Here is a 21,108-nt window from a genome sequence, read left to right on the forward strand (position 1 = left end):
TGGTTCTATTCAAGTTTCTGCCTTCAGGAAATCTCTCCGGCCTTGTGCAGTGACGTGTAGGATGAACTCAAATAATGTGTTTCTCTCTACAATTGATCGGCTATTATACGAAGCGGTGAGGTTATCGTCAAGCCTGCGGAAGTATTCTAGACATGAAAGGAAGGTGTTGCACTGAGCGGTGGAGGCATTCAGCACTTAGCCGTCTGCATGACGGAGATAAATATAACTGCTGGTCCCGGTCCTATCAGTCTCCCTCTGTGTGTGTGTGTGTGTGTGTGTGTGTGTGTGTGTGTGTGTGTGTGTGTGTGTGTGTGTGTGTGTGTGTGTGTGTGTGTGTGTGTGTGTGTGTGTGTGCGTTGCACTTTATAATAACATATCCGGGAATCTGGAGGTTTTCATTTATAATAACGGCAGTAGGTGGAAATTCTTGGTAAATTAGTAGAAATTTGAGGAGAAACAATATGGTAGAGCTCTGCTGTTTTCCTCTTATATGTATTTGTCATATCGAGCCTTTCGGGGGAAAGGATCTAAGGTTTATGCTGGCTTCATCAGAAATATTCGCTTGATATTGATATGAGCTGAATCATAAACACAAATCATATGGACGAGTGAGATCCGGTCATCAGGGTTCAGTTTTGTTCAGGCGTTTTGTTCAGAGACACGTCGACACTAAATGCATCCAAACTGGTCAACTGTAGACGCAATTATGTCCCCGAGTTAGGACATGATTCTCATGCAGGTGAAACTAAGGGAGGAGAGGATGAGTGTGAAGAGGGAGGAAGGCTCTGGAGATGAACGTGAACTTTGGCAAGACCTGAGAGGAAATGAGCATTTCTCTTAAAATAAGTCAAGATTTATAGAGAATATAGCGAGATAAGAAAAATAAGAGGCGACAAAAGAAAACTGTGTGAAAGGTCACAGTGAAGGAGGAGGTGGAAACGAACTGAGACACACAGGAACTGAAGAAGGGTTACTATCGGTCATTCTCCTAACAGGCAAACCTCCGCAGGCTCAGCGCACGCGCACACGCACACGCACACGCACACGCACACGCACACGCACACGCACACGCACACGCACACGCACACACACACACACACACACACACACACACACACACACACACTAATGGTGACATGCCGTGACAAGTGTGTTTGCCCAGTTTCAGGGCATGGAGCACTTTTATTACGTCTCGTCATTTCAAACACAGTTTGCTGCCAGCGACTCGTCTTCTGTCCTAGTTTTGGCTGCCAACCAAATATTTAGAAATTTATTAGTCTGTTCTAGCAAAAGGAAAAGTGAGACTGTTGCGTCTCGGATCACAGACCTGATCTCGTTCTGTATGCGGTCGCCGCCGAGCCGGCAGCCACATCAAACTGTCACACGCTTCCCTGCTCTTTCACACGCAAAGTACTGGGGGAGATAATGTGAGTGTGTGTGTGTGTGTGTGTGTGTGTGTGTGTGTGTGTGTGTGTGTTGCACTAGATGAATTTCTAGGTCTTTGTGTAGGTGGTTTTCTTGTGTGGCAGTCATTGCACATTTATGCATTTAACTAGGTCTCAGCATCTGTGTCTTTGCAAGTGTGTGTGTGTGTGTGTGTGTGTGTGTGTGTGTGTGTGTGTGTGTGTGTGTGTCATGCACTATGCAAATTAGTGACTTCATCTCTTCATTGCCAGAGGTCCTCGTCTCTATAACAACCGAGATCCGCCGTCTATCTCTCCTTGTGACCTGCTCTTTAACACAACAACCTTCTGGAGCTGTTTGAACCTCAGTGAGCAGGAAATGCTTTGTTATGACGACATTAATATGTCATCTATGGGCTGGGTGGGAGAAACGAGCTGAGTAACACTCACACACACACACACACACACACACACACACACACACACACACACACACACACACACACACACACACACACACACACACACACACACACACACACACACACACACACACACACACACACACACACACACACACACACACACACACACACACACACACACACACACACACACACACACACACACACGTCCTAGAGTAACCTCACCCAGAGCCTGAATGAGGTTATTAAAGTTCAAGCTTCCACTCAAGCGGCTGCTCTTTAAACCAGATGAGGTCTGGGGCAGTTAGAAATGTTTCACTGAAAAAAAAAAGAAGAAATATTTTAAATACATTTTCAGCAGAAAGTGATCGGTTTTGGAGTTTCAGAATATAGTCGCACTGAAACTGTTAAACTGACTAATTAAGGTGAACCTAATAATACTAAGACTAATAAAAGTTTGGCTAAACTTGGACTCTAATGGAGCTTCAAGCATGAAACTGCAGGTCTGGTAACGGTGCGAGATCTATGATCAAGTTTCAGAGCCGAGGTTATCATTAACGTTTATATAAAAACTGCCCTTTGCTTTGCTAAGTACGAAGTACAAAATGAAAAAAACAAGTGACAAATGTTTTAAAAAAAGCAAATTGCCTGAAATTAAAATGTTTTATTCTGAGTGATTCTATAGTATTATATTGTAAGATTAGAAGATGACTGAGCCATAATTGTAATTATGACTTTATTATAACTTAATGAGATTTTAAATCACCGCTGTGGAAATCCTGGCATGACCAGCCTCCACTAGAGGAAACAATCTCATTACAATCAGAAGGACTGAGTAACTGATTGATCATAACCAATGCTGTTCCACCACATGGCTTAACTCACTTCAGCTCATTGCTAACATTCAAAATTTGCATTAAAAACTTGCATGCCATCTTTTAACCATGAGACGGTTAACATCAGAGCCTTTGTTGAAAATCATCAATGGATTTCGTTCTGAAAATACATTTAAGCATTTGCTATTTCAGTCTTCCAACAGTGATCAGCTCGGCTATGAAAAACAGCCTGCAGGTCGTTACTGGTTTGGAAACATGTAGTGAACATAAAATTGTGTTGGAGCTGCAGCGTCAGAAACCAGGTAAGTTTGAAATAATCAACACAAGCTTGTTCGAAAAAACAAAAAACAATATGGCAAAACCGTGGAATGATGATTTTTGTTTCATATTTAATTTTGAATAGTGTTACACACACACACACACACACACACACACACACACACACACACACACACACACACACACACACACACACACACACACACACACACACACACACACACACACACACACACACACACACACACAGCTGGGTTTTGAAGTTTTACCAACTCAGCAGAACATGTGCCTGAAGAGAAAAGGGGGTTGTGTTGTTTTGTGTGTCAGAACCAGCAACTGCTGCTCCTCTCTGTTCTCACTGCATTCCAGCGGCTCAGGCTCACTTACATTCACTTTGGCCACTCGTGTGTGTGTGTGTGTGTGTGTGTGTGTGTGTGTGTGTGTGTGTGTGTGTGTGTGTGTGTGTGTGTGTGTGTGTGTGTGTGTGTGTGTGTGTGTGTGTGAACGAGACAGCAGCTGGTTAAACGCTGAGTAAGGCTTCTGTACTATGAACTGTAGTTTTTTGTGTGTGAAGCAGCTCTTACTGACTCTAATATCTTTATTTACAGAAATCTAATCTGAGGTAAAAGAGGCTTATCAGCAGGTTTTCTATGAATTAAAGCTCCATGAGGGAATGTGTGGGCCTAAGTGAGGATCTAATCAATGAGGCAGAGGCCTTATTCTTACTTCACTCAGACCTGATTCCTGGTAAGGATTGATTTCATCCATGGACACAACTAATGACAACTGAACCTTGGAAACAAATACCTCAGAGGTTCTGTTTGACTATGAGTGGGTAGAGTTTACTCTATATGTGCGTGGGGTATTTACCTCCACGGCCAGTGCTCCCAGGCTCTCCAGGAGACTGTCGGTTGCAGCCGAGACTTCTTGGACGATCTTGGGGTCTGACTTCACGTCCTTCTGTTGGGAAACACGATGGATCATTACTTTACTTCCATTGCTGCAGATGGTTTCCTTCCTGTGAGCACAATCAGAACACTCCTGGAAGCTCACATTAATGTAATAATATGTTCTCATAGTTATGTGATAATAGGTGTTTCTTGGTCGTCTGTAATGAAACGGTTGAATGAAGATAAAATAGGAAAAAACGTATTTTTCTAAGAGGGGTAAGTGAGAACAAAGGATAGACTTCACTGTGTAAAAGGTGAGAGAAGAAAGACCATGTCGGGGTGACCTTGACCCCCCATGTTCCCGTCAGTCAGACTGAGTGGTCTCATCTATCACTCCCAGTTTGTCAGCTGCTGGAATGTCTGACATTCGATAAAGCAGCGGTGGCGCTGAAGACAGAACAGCCACGGTTTGTTTTCTCTCTCCGCCTCCTCGGCTTCAATTTGCTGACTCGTCATTCTGGCTGCCTGTTTTCTGAACAACCTCTCTGCTCCACACACACACACACACACACACACACACACACACACACACACACACACACACACACACACACACACACACACACACACACACACACACACACACACACACACACACACACACACGGCCGGCCGGCCGGCAGAGTTGGGAAAGTATTCTTGTACTTTTTCCCAAAGTTTAAAACTGATGGAAATAATTTGTACTCTCCCATCAAACTGTTAATACAGATTGGACTCTGAGCTCTTTTCTTAGTTGTTTTAAATCAACACAGGTTTATAGTGAATCAGGTCCATGGTGAGCCAGTCTCTGTTCTCTAAACAATCATTTATCTCTAAAACGGTGACGCCTCCTGAGACGTTCTCTCTCTGTTGTTCTCTTCTTGCACAGAAGTTCAAAACCACACAACGTCCTGTTCGCCTCTTCCCATTTTTTTGTTTTACTAGCGTGACTCACTTTGTGTCAGAGGTTTTATAGGAAGGGGCGGGCAGGGGGGGAATGTACTGGCAGGCAGAGGTAAAGAGGCGGGTGTTTGCGTCCCATGAAGGATTTTGTCATTCTCTGTATGTGGGGAAGGTTTTGGGGTTCATAGCCAGAGAATCAGCTTGTTGAGGCAACTTTCGTCAAATACTATTATTTCCAGCTGAAACTAAAGCAAAGTCATTTGTAAGATGTTTTCTTTGTCCTGTTTCCCTCCCAAACACAGCGATAACCCTCCGGTATAGATTCTTTTCTTTCTATATTCTCAAGCTTTTCCCCAGCCTGCAAAGCGTGATCTTGTTTTAACAAAATCTTTAATTGAGTAATTGTGTGGAATTTTGTTAAAGAACAAGCTGGTGAAATCAGGGAATGGACTTACCCGGATGGGTTTTAGAAAGTCTAAGTTGGACAAGAAGTGGCTCTGGGCCTTGTTCAACCAGTCGCTGGACGACTTGCAGATGATTTCTTGAGTCATACGGGAAACATTGTGGTCAGCAATGTGGACGAACTCCTCCAGCGGGGTGGCGTTACAGAGGTCTCTGAGGTGGAAGCCAAACCCTTTAGTGAGCACCTGGACACACAAAACAACAGAGACATTAAGCGACATTCATGTGTTGGTGTGACGGCGTACAGAATTCATCGGACAGACAAAAACGTAAACAGAATTTAGAAAAGAAAAAGGGACATAAAAACCCTCGTGTGACGCTCCGCTGCAGCGGAGTTACACAATGTTTGGTGATTACCACACTTCGTGTTTCAACACACGTCTGACTCCCGGGATCATCGAGCGCTCGACCAGAACACAAAAGCCTAATGTTTCCTTTCACCGAGCAACAAGTGGCAGAATATTAGGATGAATGTGAGACGACGCCAACGACATCCTCACAAAAGGTTTTTTCTCCCGCTGGACTGTCACAGTCACATTTTATATGTTGATTCATGATTCATCATGAAAGAATTCATTGCTTTTCCCAAACAAAGAAAAAGATTCCAAACATTATTTGGAGTTATTTGTGTGTGTGTGTGTGTGTGTGAGAAAAGAGCTGCCTGACTTCTAAATGTCCTTGGCTGTTCAGTGTTATGCCATCATGTCGGCCAGACTACATACTGTACACACACACACACACACACACACACACACACACACACACACACACACACACACACACACACACACACACACACACACACACACACACACAGATAATCTTTTCATTGGGAGGAAGATCAAGGCTTGTTGCTCTGGATATCATCCTCATCCTCCCAGAGAAAATTCAAAATCATCTGTATTCCAGTCAAATAGTGTCTGTTTATGTTTTTATTAAAAGAAAAAACTCTTCATTCTGTATGAGCAGGACACAGTAACTTAAAGCTTTTCTCTTCAGGTCTGCCGCTGCTGCTCGTTGCTTTGCTGGCCTGATTTCTGTTCCGCTCACTAATCAGTGCGAGTCGCAGTGAAAAGGATGAGCCCAACAGAATCTGTGATGGTGTAACATGAATTTGTCTTTGAGCTTCTGTCTCTGCACGTGAGGAGAAATGTGGGGAAGGGGGGAGTGAGGAGGAGCCGTCATGCGATTTCAGCCCTCCCACTAAAAAACAGGATGACGTGACGGGCTGGGCTGGAAGCTGCTGTCGAGGCGGGTGGAGCAGGTCCATCAGCGTTACCGATTGAGGCTTGATTTTGTTTGTATGGAAGAGTCTGTGTGCACGTGTGAGTTCACATCGGTGGAGATTAAATCACTCATAGTGCTCGGTAACGTATAAATACAAGTTGATGGCAGAAATGGAGGAATGACATCGAGAGTCAGAGAGATGAAGTAAAAACTAATTATATATAACCTGCTATCTTTTCTTTTTTAAATGACAAATAACAGACATGCTTCTGCCAAATAGCCTCTACAGACAGCCACCCCCCCCCCCCCTCCTCCACCCACCACCCCCACCCCCTACCCCACCGTCTGCACCCGACGCCCCCACCCACTGTGATTTTTCGCCCGGGTATTAAGAGCTTAGCAGAGTCCTGTGGCCCAGCAGAGTCCTGTGGCCCAGCAGACGCTGTAAAGCCAAGGTCAGTGGATTTATACACGAGCGCTGTGGCCAGTGGAGGATGATTATCACACATGTAAAGAGGACAGAACAAAGAGGCTGTGCTGGTGTTTGGTACTGAGGCTGGAGTTAATATCATTACTGAGGAGGAAACATGGAAGAGTGACCACAGAGGAGTCAAAGAAACTGGGTGAATTTACCTTCTCCAGGTTAACGTCGGCCTCCACAATCTGCTTCAGCGCGTGACGGGGAAGAGATGCATTGTGGTGCAGAAAGTGGGAGAGGGTCTCGTTGTCTCTCAAAAAGTCCTTCAGCTTGAAACCTTGAAGAAAAATACAGGACGGCGAGGTAAACCGACAAGAAATGAAGACTTTTTAAATCTTAAAGAAACAAGCAGCTTCTCGACACGTGACACATGTACACAACTTGTCATACATCAGGAAACATTAAATGTACTTCAGGTGGCTCAACTAGTACATTTGATAAAAATACAACAGTTTTTTTTACATAAACCAACTACTTTGATTTAATAACACTTTTGGAACCACTGTATAATTGTAATCTAGTTGTAGATCTAGCTGTATAGTTGTAATCTATGTTCTGTGTGTGGAACAGATTGACTGGAAGCCATCAAGAGAGAACTTATGTATTTTGCTTTTATCGCCATAGCGGTAACATCATTACTGCTGTGGTCATTTCTTTACCAAAAAGATCAAAACCTCAAACAATAAAAAATATTCTGAAGCTACAAAATACATCTGGACAAAGTTTATGAAAGTTTATTTTCTGAGTCGAGCCAGAGAATCACATTTCTATCATGACTTTCATTTGCACCCTGAGAGGTTCGGCCAGCTGAAGAGTCAGTGGTGAAAGAATCATCGCTTGTTACTCATCAATAACAAATGGAATAAAGATGATGCCATAAAAAAATCTTTGTCTCAAGTGACACAAAACGTTCATTTGAATATTAATGACTTTACAAACAGACACACTCTGAGAGCTCTCTGTCCTTCCCTGCATTCCACCGGAGTCAAAGCCTGAATCAGGCTGGCCTGAATCAGCTGCTCACACACACACACACACACACACACACACACACACACACACACACACACACACACACACACACACACACACACACACACACACACACACACACACACACACACACACACACACACACACACACACACACACACACACACACACACACACACACACACACACACACACACACAGGGTTACAATAGTACATTCCTCTTTACTCCCTCGTTTCTCTCCCATGCCGACGCTCATCCTCCCCAACATTCTCTCTCTTCACCTTCACATTTTATTTTGTTTCACGAGCGACTGGCGAGTTCTTGCAGAACGTCTGTATTTCAATTGAAATATGTTGACCGGAGTCACCGCACTGTGTGTATGTTTGTATCTGCCTGCTTCAAATATTATGTTCCTTCAGTATTAGAACTTGACTGATTATCTCAAGTTGCAAATATTCTGAGAGACTCTGAACTCTTCTACAGTTCTACAAAAGTTCTACAATAGTTCTACAGTAGATCTACAGTAGTTAGGCCCTCTACTTCTGGAACTCTTTGATGTGAAACACACACACACACCACACACACACACACACACACACACACACACACACACACACACACACACACACACACACACACACACACAGGAAACACTCAGCTGAGCTGCATGTCCCGTGAGAGGAAGTCAAAGAGAACAGTGTGTTTTCTGGGTGTTTATGTCTGATGTCTCTCTGGATTACTGGCTGCAGAGCTGCAACACGGCGCTGCTCGTCTGCTCTTCTGCAGTCAATGTGTTTAACCTACAGTGTAGGCAAACCACAACGGCTCTTGATATAGACATCTGTGTGTGCGTGTGTGTGTGTGTGTGTGTGTGTGTGTGTGTGTGTAACCTGAACTCTCCGTGGATGACAACCAGGGAGAAGTAATAAGGTCTAATCAGTGTCCCAGTAGGAAGCTCTAGCTCCCAGGGTGCCTTGCTTCCAGAGGTCCTTGAGGACAAACCAAACTGAAGCTGAGATAAATTATAGCTTTGCTTGTGTGTTTCATCTGATCTGTGTTTGTTGTTTTAATTCTTACAATCTAAGTGGTTTAAATCCACTCTGAGATCAAGACCAAAGCCTTTTTTTTTTTTTGATGTAAGACAACACAAGAAGTCTTATCTTATGGGGGCTTGTCAGTGTTTGTTTGTGTTTTAATGGTGGAGGCAGATGGGTATCAGGGCAAACCCTACATTACAAGCCTGCACACGTCCCTGGGACTGCCTATTCTCTTCTAAATTAAATAATCCTGACATAACACACCTTGGTAACCAGTGACACTGCTGGACGAACTGGTTTCTAAGGTGTGTAGTAATCTTTGCTGAACAACAAATAAACAAGTATTTGTTTGCGGTGTGTAGGAATATGTTAATATCAGACAGTTAATATCAGAGCAATAAGAGATTTTAATTTTTTACAGCGTGAAGATGTTGTCCCTTTTAATCAGGACATTTCTGAGACATGATGGTTTGATTGCGCCTCATGTCTTGTCACACTGCCAGGACAGAGACCCTCAATGTTTTCAACCGTTTTAATGCAAACTCATGCCAAGGCTCCATTTTAAAAGGTCGACTTCTGACTGAAAATTGAGTTTTTGAAGGGAGAAAGGTTCAATATCTCAAACATCCTCACTTGATATGTACTTTATGCATCACTTTTGTGAAGTGACAAGTGGTCGGGGAACGAAGCCAAACGCAGAAGGAAAACAGCTCCAGGATTAATGCTCTACTCTTTTTCAATGTTTCAAGTTAGTGTTATAAATAAATCAGGAATCCAACAGACACAGATTAAAGGTAAATTCCTGGAAACCTATATTGGTACCTATAGGCCCGAGAGTCATCTCTACCCAAAAATGCTTCAGCGCCTCCTTTCCCGAACAGTCTAAATGTCCCTCGCTCCCACCCATCGCTAAGTTACTAATGCCCACGCGAGGCGCTGGACTCTCAGCTCTTTTGATCCACACTGTTATTCTTATAGCATCACGCTGCTGCAGTCGCCCCGTTCACACACACGGCCGTCTGTAAATCCTCTTTTGTGGATTAAAGATGAATACTGAGCAGAGTATGAGACTGAGCACCGTCAGACCACTGCACTCTGACAAAAAATAAATAAATGATTGAATCGTGGCGAAAATGCCCAGATGCACAAAAGCTGTGTTAGAATTACATAAGCAGCCCAAACAAACAAACAAACACATAAATAAATAAACAGATCTTATTTGGTCGTGTTATAAAAAGGAGACAGAAAAGACTAAATCATTTGAAGAAATGTCATCTAATATCAACCAGTTGTGGACAAACTGAATGGAGTTTCCTGATTAAACAGGGAGGACTCTGATATACATCTTTTAAACCACGCACATTTCTGATGGCAGACTCAGTACATCCTCACATGTCTGACATGAAATCAAACCAACGCAGGTCTTTTTATAGAAACTAGAAGAGCTGATAACCATGAGTATCAAAGAGATGCTCCATTAGTGGAGCTAACAAGAAGAAGAGCCCATCTCATTAGACACCTAGATTCTGCCGTGGCAATTAACAGAGGTCAGCAGTTTACTGAGGCTTACTGCTGCCAACCTCCTTCCTGTAATGCTTTCCCCTCCTGTATTTGCCTCCACAAGGGAAAAGCATTATAGGATAGACTTTAATACGTTTCCCGTTGTGTATTGGCCTACAGCTTTATGTGGTATTAATGCCAGATTCGTTTCTTTGTCCTGGTTGCCTTTGTGTCCTTGCTAAAATATGATTGGAGATTGCTCTTAAGATGCTTCTGTAAGTAATGAGTACTCAAAGGAAATCAGGAACCAAATCACATGGACATACTCTGTATGACATCAGTGTTACAGGAGGAGAGCCGGAGCGCCTCGCGGCTCTCTTCAGGGGGTTTCCACCAAACCAGCAACACAAAGTCCAGAAAAAGGCTATTTTAGAACGATGACCTTTCACTGCCGCTGACCATGGATCTTTTTACTCCTTCATCTTACTCAAACATTAAAAATGAATTTGGAAGTATCAGAGAAAATTCTAGCAACATATCACGTTTCATCAGTGACAGACAGGAAGCGGAAACATCACCAGTCAAGACAAACTATCACATCTTTCCTGAGATTATACAATGACTTCCAGGGTGGTGCACAGTTTTTCTATTTGTCCTGCCTGGGACGTCCCTGAGCAGCCTGGAACAGCAGACGGGTGCGACGCCCAGGAGCTGCTGGGGGATGAGGCCAGTCCGCCTGGCAGGCAGCGATAAGGAGCCTCAACTCTCATCGGTTACATTGAGTCCAGTAAGTTTATCTGGCGGCTCCACATCATTAATCACTTTTTGTTCCTCCCTAATTTACTAATCTACGTTGACGACTCACGATTCACTCAGTTTGTATTGAATCAAAGAGAATAAAAGTACTTTGGAAGACAAAATGAATAAATGCGTTATCGCTGAACTGAGTAGCAGATTGTCAGCTTATCAGCCAAATGCAGGAATAGAAAAGAAAGAGATAATCGTGTGTGTTCTTACGAGCAGTGTTCTTCTGCAGCTTCCTTAAGGCCCTCAGCAGTCCCTTGTAGCCTTCATAGCTCTTGTCGGTCTGAGTGTAGAGCAGGATCTTCTTAGCGTCGATGAACAGACGAGAGATTCTGATGATGTTGGAAGAAAGATAAAAAAAGAATTGAGCACATTTAGACAAACTGAGGAGGAGACTGAGGGAGTCCAACAATTCCAACAACAGAAAATTGTTTGCTAATCATTTTAACTTACATAGAGTCGTTGAAGTTGCCCACGACCCCGGGTCTCTCTCCGGGCGTGGGGCTACGGAAGCAGGGGTTGTTGGCGTTACAGATGATGCCTTGCACCCAGGGCAGAGTCCCTGCTGAAGGCATGGCCTTGTTGGGGAAGTGGCCTGGAAAGTAGGAATCCACTCATCAGTTTGGAGAAATATCAAATCATCAATCACTGGATAAAACTGGTAGTTGTTTGTGGTAAAGGAGCCCATTGTACAATATTAGGAAGGTTTGCTTGTTAACTCAACGATACACTCAAAACAAAGAGTGAAATGTCGACAACAATGAACACTGATCGGAAAACTAGTTGAAACATTTCTTTTTCCACTGCCATTGAACATTTCTATTGAATTTTTTCCCAAAGTGCTGACTTTATCAATGTCAAGGTCTTATCTGCTCGTTTGACTTTTCCAGCCAGTTTTAACTGCTGTGAAGCCAAACAGACGAGCAGAGGAGAAATAATGACTTTACCAAGTTAAATGGATTGTATCTGACCTGTGATGCACTATTAGTTGAGATCAATACTCTTGTAGTGAACAATAATAATAACTCATGTAATTTATTATACTTTATAACTCAAACCTCTTTTTATCAAAAGCACCAGCAAGACGACATGTGAACATTCTGTACATGAACATGCATCACTTTTACACTTTTGTAATTATCTACTTTAACTACTCAGTACATTTTTTATTTGAAAAGGAAATTTAACAGTTTTTTGTGGTAAAAGTGGTAAATTGTGGTCAAAGTTTTAAAAGTGGGTGCTAAAGGTCCTATCACTTGTTCTCTCACTGAAACAAATATTGACAAATCCAGCAGAAGGAAAACATGAAATGTGGGACACATGTTGAGCCTAAAGCAATACTGTTTTAACGGAACACTTATTACATTTGATTAAACAAAATTTATGTAATAAAAAGGTCTGGAGTTTGGAAATTTTCAAATAATGAGCAAAAATCATTGAAATGTGTTAAGAAGACTCACATTGATGCTGCTCGTAGGGTGGATAATACATTCGTACTGATATCAGGATGAAGAAGATGAACAGGGGCCAGATAATCTCAATAAGCAGCTGAATCTGAGAAGAAAAAGATGACCACACAAGTTATAAATACATTTTTATTATCTTCATCTCATCTGATTATTCAAGAAAAGTTGTTATAAATATTTTAGAAGAAATGAATGAGAAAAAAAACAACATTAGAACTTGTATGTATGAGCAAGAGGAGAGTCAGACACTGTGCTTTGTAATCCTGCTGCTCCGAGTCTGGCTAAAGAATATGGGTTAATAAGGGGAGACACTTAGACGGAGAGAGAGAGAGAGAGAGAGAGAGAGAGAGAGAGAGAGAGAGAGAGAGAGAGAGAGAGAGAGAGAGAGAGAGAGAGAGAGAGAGAGAGAGAGAGAGAGAGAGAGAGAGAGCGAGCGAGCTCCAGTCTGGGGTGTTTAAAGGACTATGTTTTGCTCCATCTGCTCCATATGGCCTGAGAGTCTCAGCTTTAAGCGTCGCGGCAGACAGACAGTGTGCGGATAAAGAATAAAGCCACTGTCTTGGAAAACGTTCCGTGTCTCTTTGTTGGGAGTAACTGGACTGAAAGTCAAGCAGCGACAGCCGTCACTTCCAGCGCGGCGCTCTGTTTGATGGACAAATGGCTCAGTTGTTGGCGGGGAAGACGGCCCTCATAAAGATGTACTGAACTGCAGTCTGAGGCGGAATTTGATTAACATGACTTGGAGTGTGTGGCCGTCAACCAACCTGGGCCTGACATGTGACCGTGTCACTGTCACATCTTCCGCTGACTCAGCGATTTGTAAAACGAACACTTTCCAAACCAAGCAGATTTGAGTACAATCACATCACTGTGAGATACACGGAGGTTATGAATACACAGATTCGTAGGACTTTGTGATTCTTTATCATGGTAATAAAAAGTTGCTGATTCAGTGGAAACGTGACGGCGACAAAGCTTCCCTGGGGTGTTGTACTGAATAACAGTTGCCAGCTCAAATCTTTCTGTGGTTTTCCTGAAAGTTTTTCACAATGCAGTCACCATGTCACTGCATGATGACAGGCAGAGCCGAGTGCACTAGATTGAATCATACTGAAGAGAAAAAGCCCAGTTATTTGGGGAACATACATAAAAGAGCTTCAACAAACAGGAGCTGGTCCTCTGAAACTGAGGCTTCTTATTCGACTCACCGTCTGTCTCCGTCGGAAGGTGAAGTTTTTCCACAGCAGTAAACCCAGTTGAGTGAAGACTGCCATGGTGCCGTCCTCCCAGCCTCACTGAGCTCCTCTCCTGCTCCTCACTGTGGACCTGAGAGGACAGGAAAGACCTGCTGTTATCACTGAAACCACCAAATCAAAATGTCCTCCTGTGGAACACCAAGTGGACGGTCACCACCTCCTGTTCCGCTTGGTGTCTTTAGAGAAAATGGTTGGTTTCATCAAACATGAAACTCTGATATACGATGACGTAAAACGTCACAATAAAGCAGAAGAGAGAGTCGTTATATCAGCAAACAGCGTCCGAGGACATGCAGCCGTTTTACATAAAGCAGCAGTTTGACTGATCGCGTCACGATTGGGAAAGAAAAAAACCCCAAGAAAACAAAAAATAGAATCAAACGATGCTTCAATCTGTAAATCTGTAAGAAACGATTCGACAATTCGTTCACCTGTTGGACGAAACCCTTCGCCTGTGTAAAACACAGAGCAGCTGCAGGTCCAGCAGGATGCCAGCTACTGACTGAGACCAGCTCCAAACCTCCACCTCATGTAGACTCACCTGTCCAAAGGTCGAGCTGCTCTTCGTCTGGGGGGGGGGGGGGGGGGGGGGGGGGGGGGGGCAATGCACTGGTGGTATGATGAAAATAGGTGGTAATTAATTTATCATGGCGTTAACGCCTCACCACCACATGATTCATTTGTTATAAAAGTTAAAGTCATCTATTGCTTTGGTGGAATAATTTGTCTGATTCCCCGCAGGTCCGTTATCTTTGGCGCTGTCCTGCTGCTCTGTTTGCTTTTTCCTTTTAAAGATTCAAAAGTCGTTGAATTGTGTGCTGATTGGTTTACGGCGACATGTTCCGATGAAAATCCGTTATCAGCTCTCAGTGTAAATGCAGCGTGCACTATGAGCCCGGGCTGCTTTTTACTCAACACCTCAGGACATTTAGCACAAAGGTGGCAGCTCTTTCAATGCTTCTGATACCTGCTGGACAAAATAAAAAAAGTCAAGGCCATCTACTTCTTTCTTCTTCTTCTGTGGAATGAAGCTGCTAAGATGTGGTAAAGTGAGGGATGGCAACACATTCATGTCGAGGACGGAGGAGTGATTAAACAACCCCCACCACTGATCATGGACTTTATCAAGTACTTAATCTGTCTGTGTGGTTTTATAGCAATTCCTCTCAGCTGCCTTTATTCTGCCTGCATGACGCTTTTCTTTTCATCTTTATGATCACTGTCAAATGAATGTCCATCACTTTTCTTTTCACAAACATCGCACATGCAAAATGTTCCTTGGCTTCGTGCAACTGGCAAAATCTCCTGGAATGTATTAAATGTCGCAATAAAAACAGCTAACATGGACTTTGGGATCAACAAACACCACATTGGCCCCCGAACAATATCTGCCTGACGGGTACAGCTGTTTTCCTGACGAGTCACTCAGATGAACAGCAGCAAACATCTTATTGTTTCATTGAGGAATGATGTGAGAAGCCTGGCGCAGGACTGCTGGGAGACGCATCATTAAAACAAAACTTCTCAACATCTCATGGTGTAAATAGAGGACGAGTAGGACCGGTTATTTAACATTAACTCTGTACTGAGAAACCTGAAGGCAAACACACGGTCACCACAGGCTTTGGCACGTCTTTATTTCATTTGGTGCTTTTTAAGGTTTTTTTTTTTAGACTTTACAGCTCGAGGGGAACAAAACAACCTTTATTTATTAACAGATTTCAGCTCCTCTATTACTTCCCCCTTTGGTTTTCGTCATTAGACGTCATTTTATCCTCGCATCTGAATCACATTCATTTGTGAATGTTCTCCTCTTAACGGAGCGGTGCGTTTTGTTTATCATCCCTTAGAAGAACAACAACAAGAAGAACAGATAAAGAAACAAACAACCGCATGTGACTCTTCATCCACTTGACTGAACCGACATTTTCAGTGGAATTACAATCAGCTCAGCGTGATTCCACCACGAATCGTCGGAGATGTGCAGAGATAAACAAGGTATGCAGAGAGAAGAGAAGTGCGTCTCTCCTGGTGATGGGCAGCACAAATGGTGCAGAGCGAGTGCGCCTCTAGTGGCGAACAATAAAACCACCTTTTCTTTCTCTCTCTCTCTCTCTATATAAATATATATATACTTGTTTACCATCAATCCTCGCTCACGTGTTTTATCAAAGAGATGTTGTTTTTCTTCTTCTTCAACTTCATCGTATCAATTGTTTCCTGAATTCGCATGCAAATGTCGAAATAATCAGAGAATAAAGAGTTTTGAGGAAAGATATAAATTCGACATTGTGTTTTTTTGGTTTTTTTTGATAAACGGAGATTTTTTTGCAGACATGACATCAGGGAGCATGCCATTTTGTCGACGTTGTTATATTACAGCAGACATGCACATTCACTGATGGTCGAACAACGAGGCTTCGGGCTCAATGAGAAGAAAAGACAAACAAGCAAATAAAGCAAACCACGAAGAGAAAAGAGAATTATAATAATAATATTTTTTTTGTTGTTGTTGTTGATTATCGTGAATAAACATATTTCTGCCACAAAACCCTTCATCACAGAAGCATGTCTCAATGTATTGTCCGTTTGAGTGACTTTTGTCCGTCTGTTTCATTGTTCTGTTGATCTGAGGTTACTGTCGGTCACTCAGCTGCGCGATGCTGACCACAAGAGGCATCAAGTTAACAGAAATCAAACCTGGGCCGAAGTGGACGAGCCTTCACAATTAAACTACTGCAAGTTAAAAAAAAAATACAGCAGCGTCTGCTGGCTGCATACCTTATTGGATAACTTGAAAAGCATTTTATATGCAACTTAAAATAAATATCAAAACAACATATATGTAGGATTGTATTTTCTTTACGAAATTCCACGTTCATGGTCTGGATTTTCCATAAAACAAAGAAAGTTGCAACGTGTAGACTTTAATTCTGAAAATCTTAACAGGAAGTGCAGTTTCACACTATTGCTCGCTTTACAGCAGTTACAGCAAAACCCATCTCAAATCCCAAAAAGAAGCACAAATCTCCAGAAGCTATTCTCATTTCACACAAACACTGACGATTTCTTTAACATGCAACGTTTATTCAGCATACTTTCATTCATGGTGGGATTGGCGTGAATAAAGTGAGTAAATTCACACGCAATTAACTCGTAATTGAAAAGCAGCAAAAATATTGATAAAGACTTAAGTTTCAGTTTTATTTTGTTTTTTTTTCTCAGTGGAAGAAAATGCACATTAAACTGATGACACACAGGAAGTGATTAGTTTTTTGGGTTTTTTTTCCACTGTGACATTACATTTGTTGAACAAAGAAACTCACGAAAAAAACCAAAACAAACTCTGAACAAAGCTTTAACTCACCGGTTTTTACTGAATATCCGCTGCTTCGCCTCTCATGAACTGACAGTCATCCTCCGGGTTGAGTTAAAAAACTGCGCTCCCGGTCCTCCGGTCCTCCGGTTCTCTGGTCCTCCGGTTCTCTGACAAAACAGTGTTTTTTTCTCCTCCTGCGGGTTTTTATAGCGCCGCTCGATGCGCAGCGGAGACGAGCAGCAGAGGTAACTAACGGTCACCGTTTGTTGCTGCTCCATATAAGGCAAGCACGTGCGGAGGCAAAACATCTCTTAAAGGGCCAGCGACACCTTTCAATTAACGAGCAGCACATTCAATTAACATGCCGCTATCAGCTTTAGTAATGAAACTGGTGGTGTGATAGTAGTTCGTTTTGTTTTATGATCAGTGTGATGATGATTCTTCTTTAGATTTGTGATGTGAACGTGATTTTTGTGCAGCAGATCGAAGTCAGTCGACAGGTTGACTTTAACTTTCACTAGTGGACAAACAATGTTTAGGATTTTGTCAGTATTTGGTGCTTTAAAGGTGTTTTTTTGTACTGTTGTGGAAAATGACCTTGTTTTTGGAAGATTTTCGAGCAAAGAGATCGTGTCAGAAGAATTTCCTGGTAAAAAAAAACCCTCCGGGAGGCAGAATACACAGGAATCAGACTGGCAGCGATTTAAAACGTTCAAGACAATTTTATTACATTATTCATGCAGGAAGAGACGAAGCCACAGTACAACTTTTGCATGATTGTCCAGGAGTTTGTCTCTGAACTATGACGTCAGACAGAACAGGTCATCCTCCAACTCAGACTGTAGAACTACACATCATTCTGCGTGAGACAAAAACAAAACTTCCATAAGAGATCGCAATACATCCTTTTTTTTGTTCGTTGTTTGCTTTTCTGAAATGTATGGTTATTTAAAAATCTTCTTTTCATTGTGTGCATAATCTCTGAAAATAAAGTCATTTTTAAAAAAAAATTTTTTTGAAGAATTTTCTTCTTCTTTATGTAAAATGTGTTGTTATTTAAATAGTCAATCCCTTTATGCATACAGGACCACACATTGCTGTCTCCAATATATTCCAGGAAAGGTCTGAAAGGGTGCACATAGTGCTCATCACTGAGATGTGATCAATACTATTTACTGTAAGAATCTAAAAGACAAAGCAGTCATTGGTAGAATGATGGAAATCATCGGTTATATAAAAGTGAGAAAGTTTTACGGATTTCTCAGCGATGATCCGAAGTGATCAAGAGAAGTTTTGATTTCTGCTGGTTGGAGAGAGAAAGCTGTTGCACAGGCTGGTAGAACATCAATGATCCTCCCTCTGGGTTATTGGGTTGTTCATCATATTTATAGTAGTTTCTTTTTACGTCAGCTTGGATGAGAAAAAGACATTAGGGGTATTTCCTGCCAGTCGATAGTTTGCAAGGACCCGAGGTCAGCAGATTTACTCTTCCTATAGCGGCTGTCTTTTCATCTCTAAACTCCAAATACAAGATAGCTCCAACTTTAAAATGGCGTCCATTGTCATTTGATGCTCGCTTGACATTCATGATATCTACATTATACTTATATACTCATCATCATTCCATTTATGTCAATAAACACATATAAACTAAACTGGATTAAGTTGGTCTTTTCAAACATTTTTTCTAACATTAAAAAACAATTCTCTCCCTACAGCCTCGCTGTGTTGGACCGCAGAGAGTCTGTTCAGTCTGAACTACAGACGCCTCATTCGGTAAACCGAACCAGGAAGGTGGATCTCCGAGTGGAGGCTAACCAAACTGAGTAATTAGAACTGAAGTTTATTATAGAAAGTATAAATTATATCTGTATCTCATGATGTAAAGAGTACACGTCACAGTCTGTCTGATTGAACATGGGCTCTTGTGCATAAATATTAATAATAATACATTTGACCAGAGTTTACCTTGAGTTCAATGTTGGTTTGTTGGGTATTACTATAGTTTTTGGCCCCTGGAGCCTAATCAGCGAGAGATCCACAGTGCCTGTGATGAATTAGCAGCATGATTTAAAAATCAGTTTACTTTTTGAAGACCTCGTGAGAGTTTTAGTTTTCAGACGACACTATTAGTTTGAACATTAATGTTACACAAGACTAATTCATACAAGCAACACAAGAGTTAATGTAAACAAGCCCCTTCTGATTTTCATGCACCTTCAAATGTAATTCCACTAATGTGAACTGGGAGAATTAAATGGGTCATATTCTACCGTGTTGTACTCTACATGTATTTAATTAATACACAATTAAGATATTTGATTTTTATGATCAGGATAATGCAGAATAATAATCTAGATTTGTGGGTATTATTTTATGTTTGGAATGAAATGTTATGTAAACCCACGACTCAAGTCCAAAGTACCCCGATTAAAACAGGAGAGTGTACAAAGATACTGAATTTACATACTGCAAACTGCACTTCTCTCTGAGAGACAAGACGTGGTTATTTTTTGTCATTATACTTCACCTTATTGACCTTTTTCTCTTTTGATACTGTGTGTGTGTGTGTGTGGGGGGGGGGGGGGGGGGGGGGGGGGGGGTCGTCTCCAGCCCTCAATGACCCTGAACAGGATAAGCAGCTTAGAAAATGGGTGAATGTTAACTTGTCATTGTTTAATTTTTACTTTTAACCATCAGAGACGCTTTCAACCGCGTAAAAGTAAAGGTTAAAAAAATAAGAATAAAAATAGAGTAAAGTAATGTCAGTGTGCTCTACTTCGGACAAGAAGGGTTCTTGGATTTACACCAAACAGCAAACGTTTCCGTTTCTGCTCTGAAGTTTGATCGTTTCTGAACCAACATTGACAAACTGGTGTGACGGGGTGTGAGAGCCCTTCCTCACTCTCATTACCTCCCTGGCTGGTGACTGGTTCATGCATGTCTGCTTCCCAAACACTCCACGGATCCAAACGGAGGCCAGAAGAGGAACTTTCAGCAAAATCCAGAGATTTATTTTCTGCGCCTCACGTAGGGAAAAGTGGGTGAAAGGTCACAGTTAGTTTCTTGGTAAAAAGAACCGAATCAAGCCAAGGTGGAAATCCTTCAAAGCTCAACATGAGATACAAGTAAACAACACCTGCTAATAATGCCCCATGCTTGATTCCAGCTGTGATGCCTCTAGTTGAGCTGGCAGAGCAGACTAGTCATACCAGTTATATTCCTCTCCGTCAGATTAATCAAACTGCAAATATCACCGACCAAAAACACCGACCCATAATCAACATGGCAAAGACTTGCATTGGAAACTGAAATACTCTGGACTTTCAGGTCTGCTCTTTATAAATCTTTTCTTATTTGCACAGTAAAATACAAACGCTTGACCAAGTGGCAGTGTTTGGTTCTTGCTTGAGGAACTTTTAGACAAATTCACTTCATGGTCTGTCTTCCAGACGGTGGCGTTAGACACTTCATGGTAGTTCAAGAGAAGCTGGTAAAACAAAGACTGGCTTCAACTCGCCACCATTTCATTAATGAATGGATGGACTGTCTGTGATTATATCCTGCAGCGCAACAAGCCCTCATGGAGCACTTGTCTTTCTCTGCTGTGTCCTCCGGGGTGTCTCCGGGATGTCCTCCAGGGTGTCTCCGGGGTGTCTCCGGGGTGTCCTCCGGGGTGTCTCCGGGGTGTCTCCGGGGTGTCTCCGGGGTTCAGAATGAGATTTCAGAGGGAATCCTGGGTAGGGAAGCATGGAGGGTTGTTTGGATGTGTTTGCATGCTTTAAGTTG

General features: G+C 42.3%; 1 protein-coding gene across 3 annotated transcripts in view; it reads right to left on the bottom strand.

Annotated features, from left to right (window-relative positions):
• The window catches only part of LOC308109549 (phospholipid-transporting ATPase ABCA1-like), a 34,754-nt gene extending 17,164 nt beyond the window's left edge, over positions 1-17,590 (bottom strand). For 2 of the 3 annotated variants that reach the window (XM_080463166.1, XM_080463164.1), the window contains exons 1-8: positions 17,368-17,590; positions 13,953-14,070; positions 12,739-12,832; positions 11,732-11,873; positions 11,492-11,610; positions 7,098-7,219; positions 5,231-5,422; positions 3,814-3,903 (exon numbers count right to left, since the gene is read on the bottom strand). In XM_080463166.1, the coding sequence (XP_080319292.1) occupies positions 3,814-3,903; positions 5,231-5,422; positions 7,098-7,219; positions 11,492-11,610; positions 11,732-11,873; positions 12,739-12,832; positions 13,953-14,018 (825 nt within the window). In that variant the 5' untranslated portion in view covers positions 14,019-14,070; positions 17,368-17,590. The remainder of the gene's footprint in view (positions 1-3,813; positions 3,904-5,230; positions 5,423-7,097; positions 7,220-11,491; positions 11,611-11,731; positions 11,874-12,738; positions 12,833-13,952; positions 14,071-17,367) is intronic. The other variant, XM_080463165.1, reaches the window with a different exon arrangement.
• Positions 17,591-21,108: the final 3,518 nt, after the last annotated feature.

Source organism: Lipophrys pholis, assembly GCF_963383615.2.
Source record: "Lipophrys pholis genome assembly, chromosome: 5".
NCBI classification, from domain to species: domain Eukaryota; kingdom Metazoa; phylum Chordata; class Actinopteri; order Blenniiformes; family Blenniidae; genus Lipophrys; species Lipophrys pholis.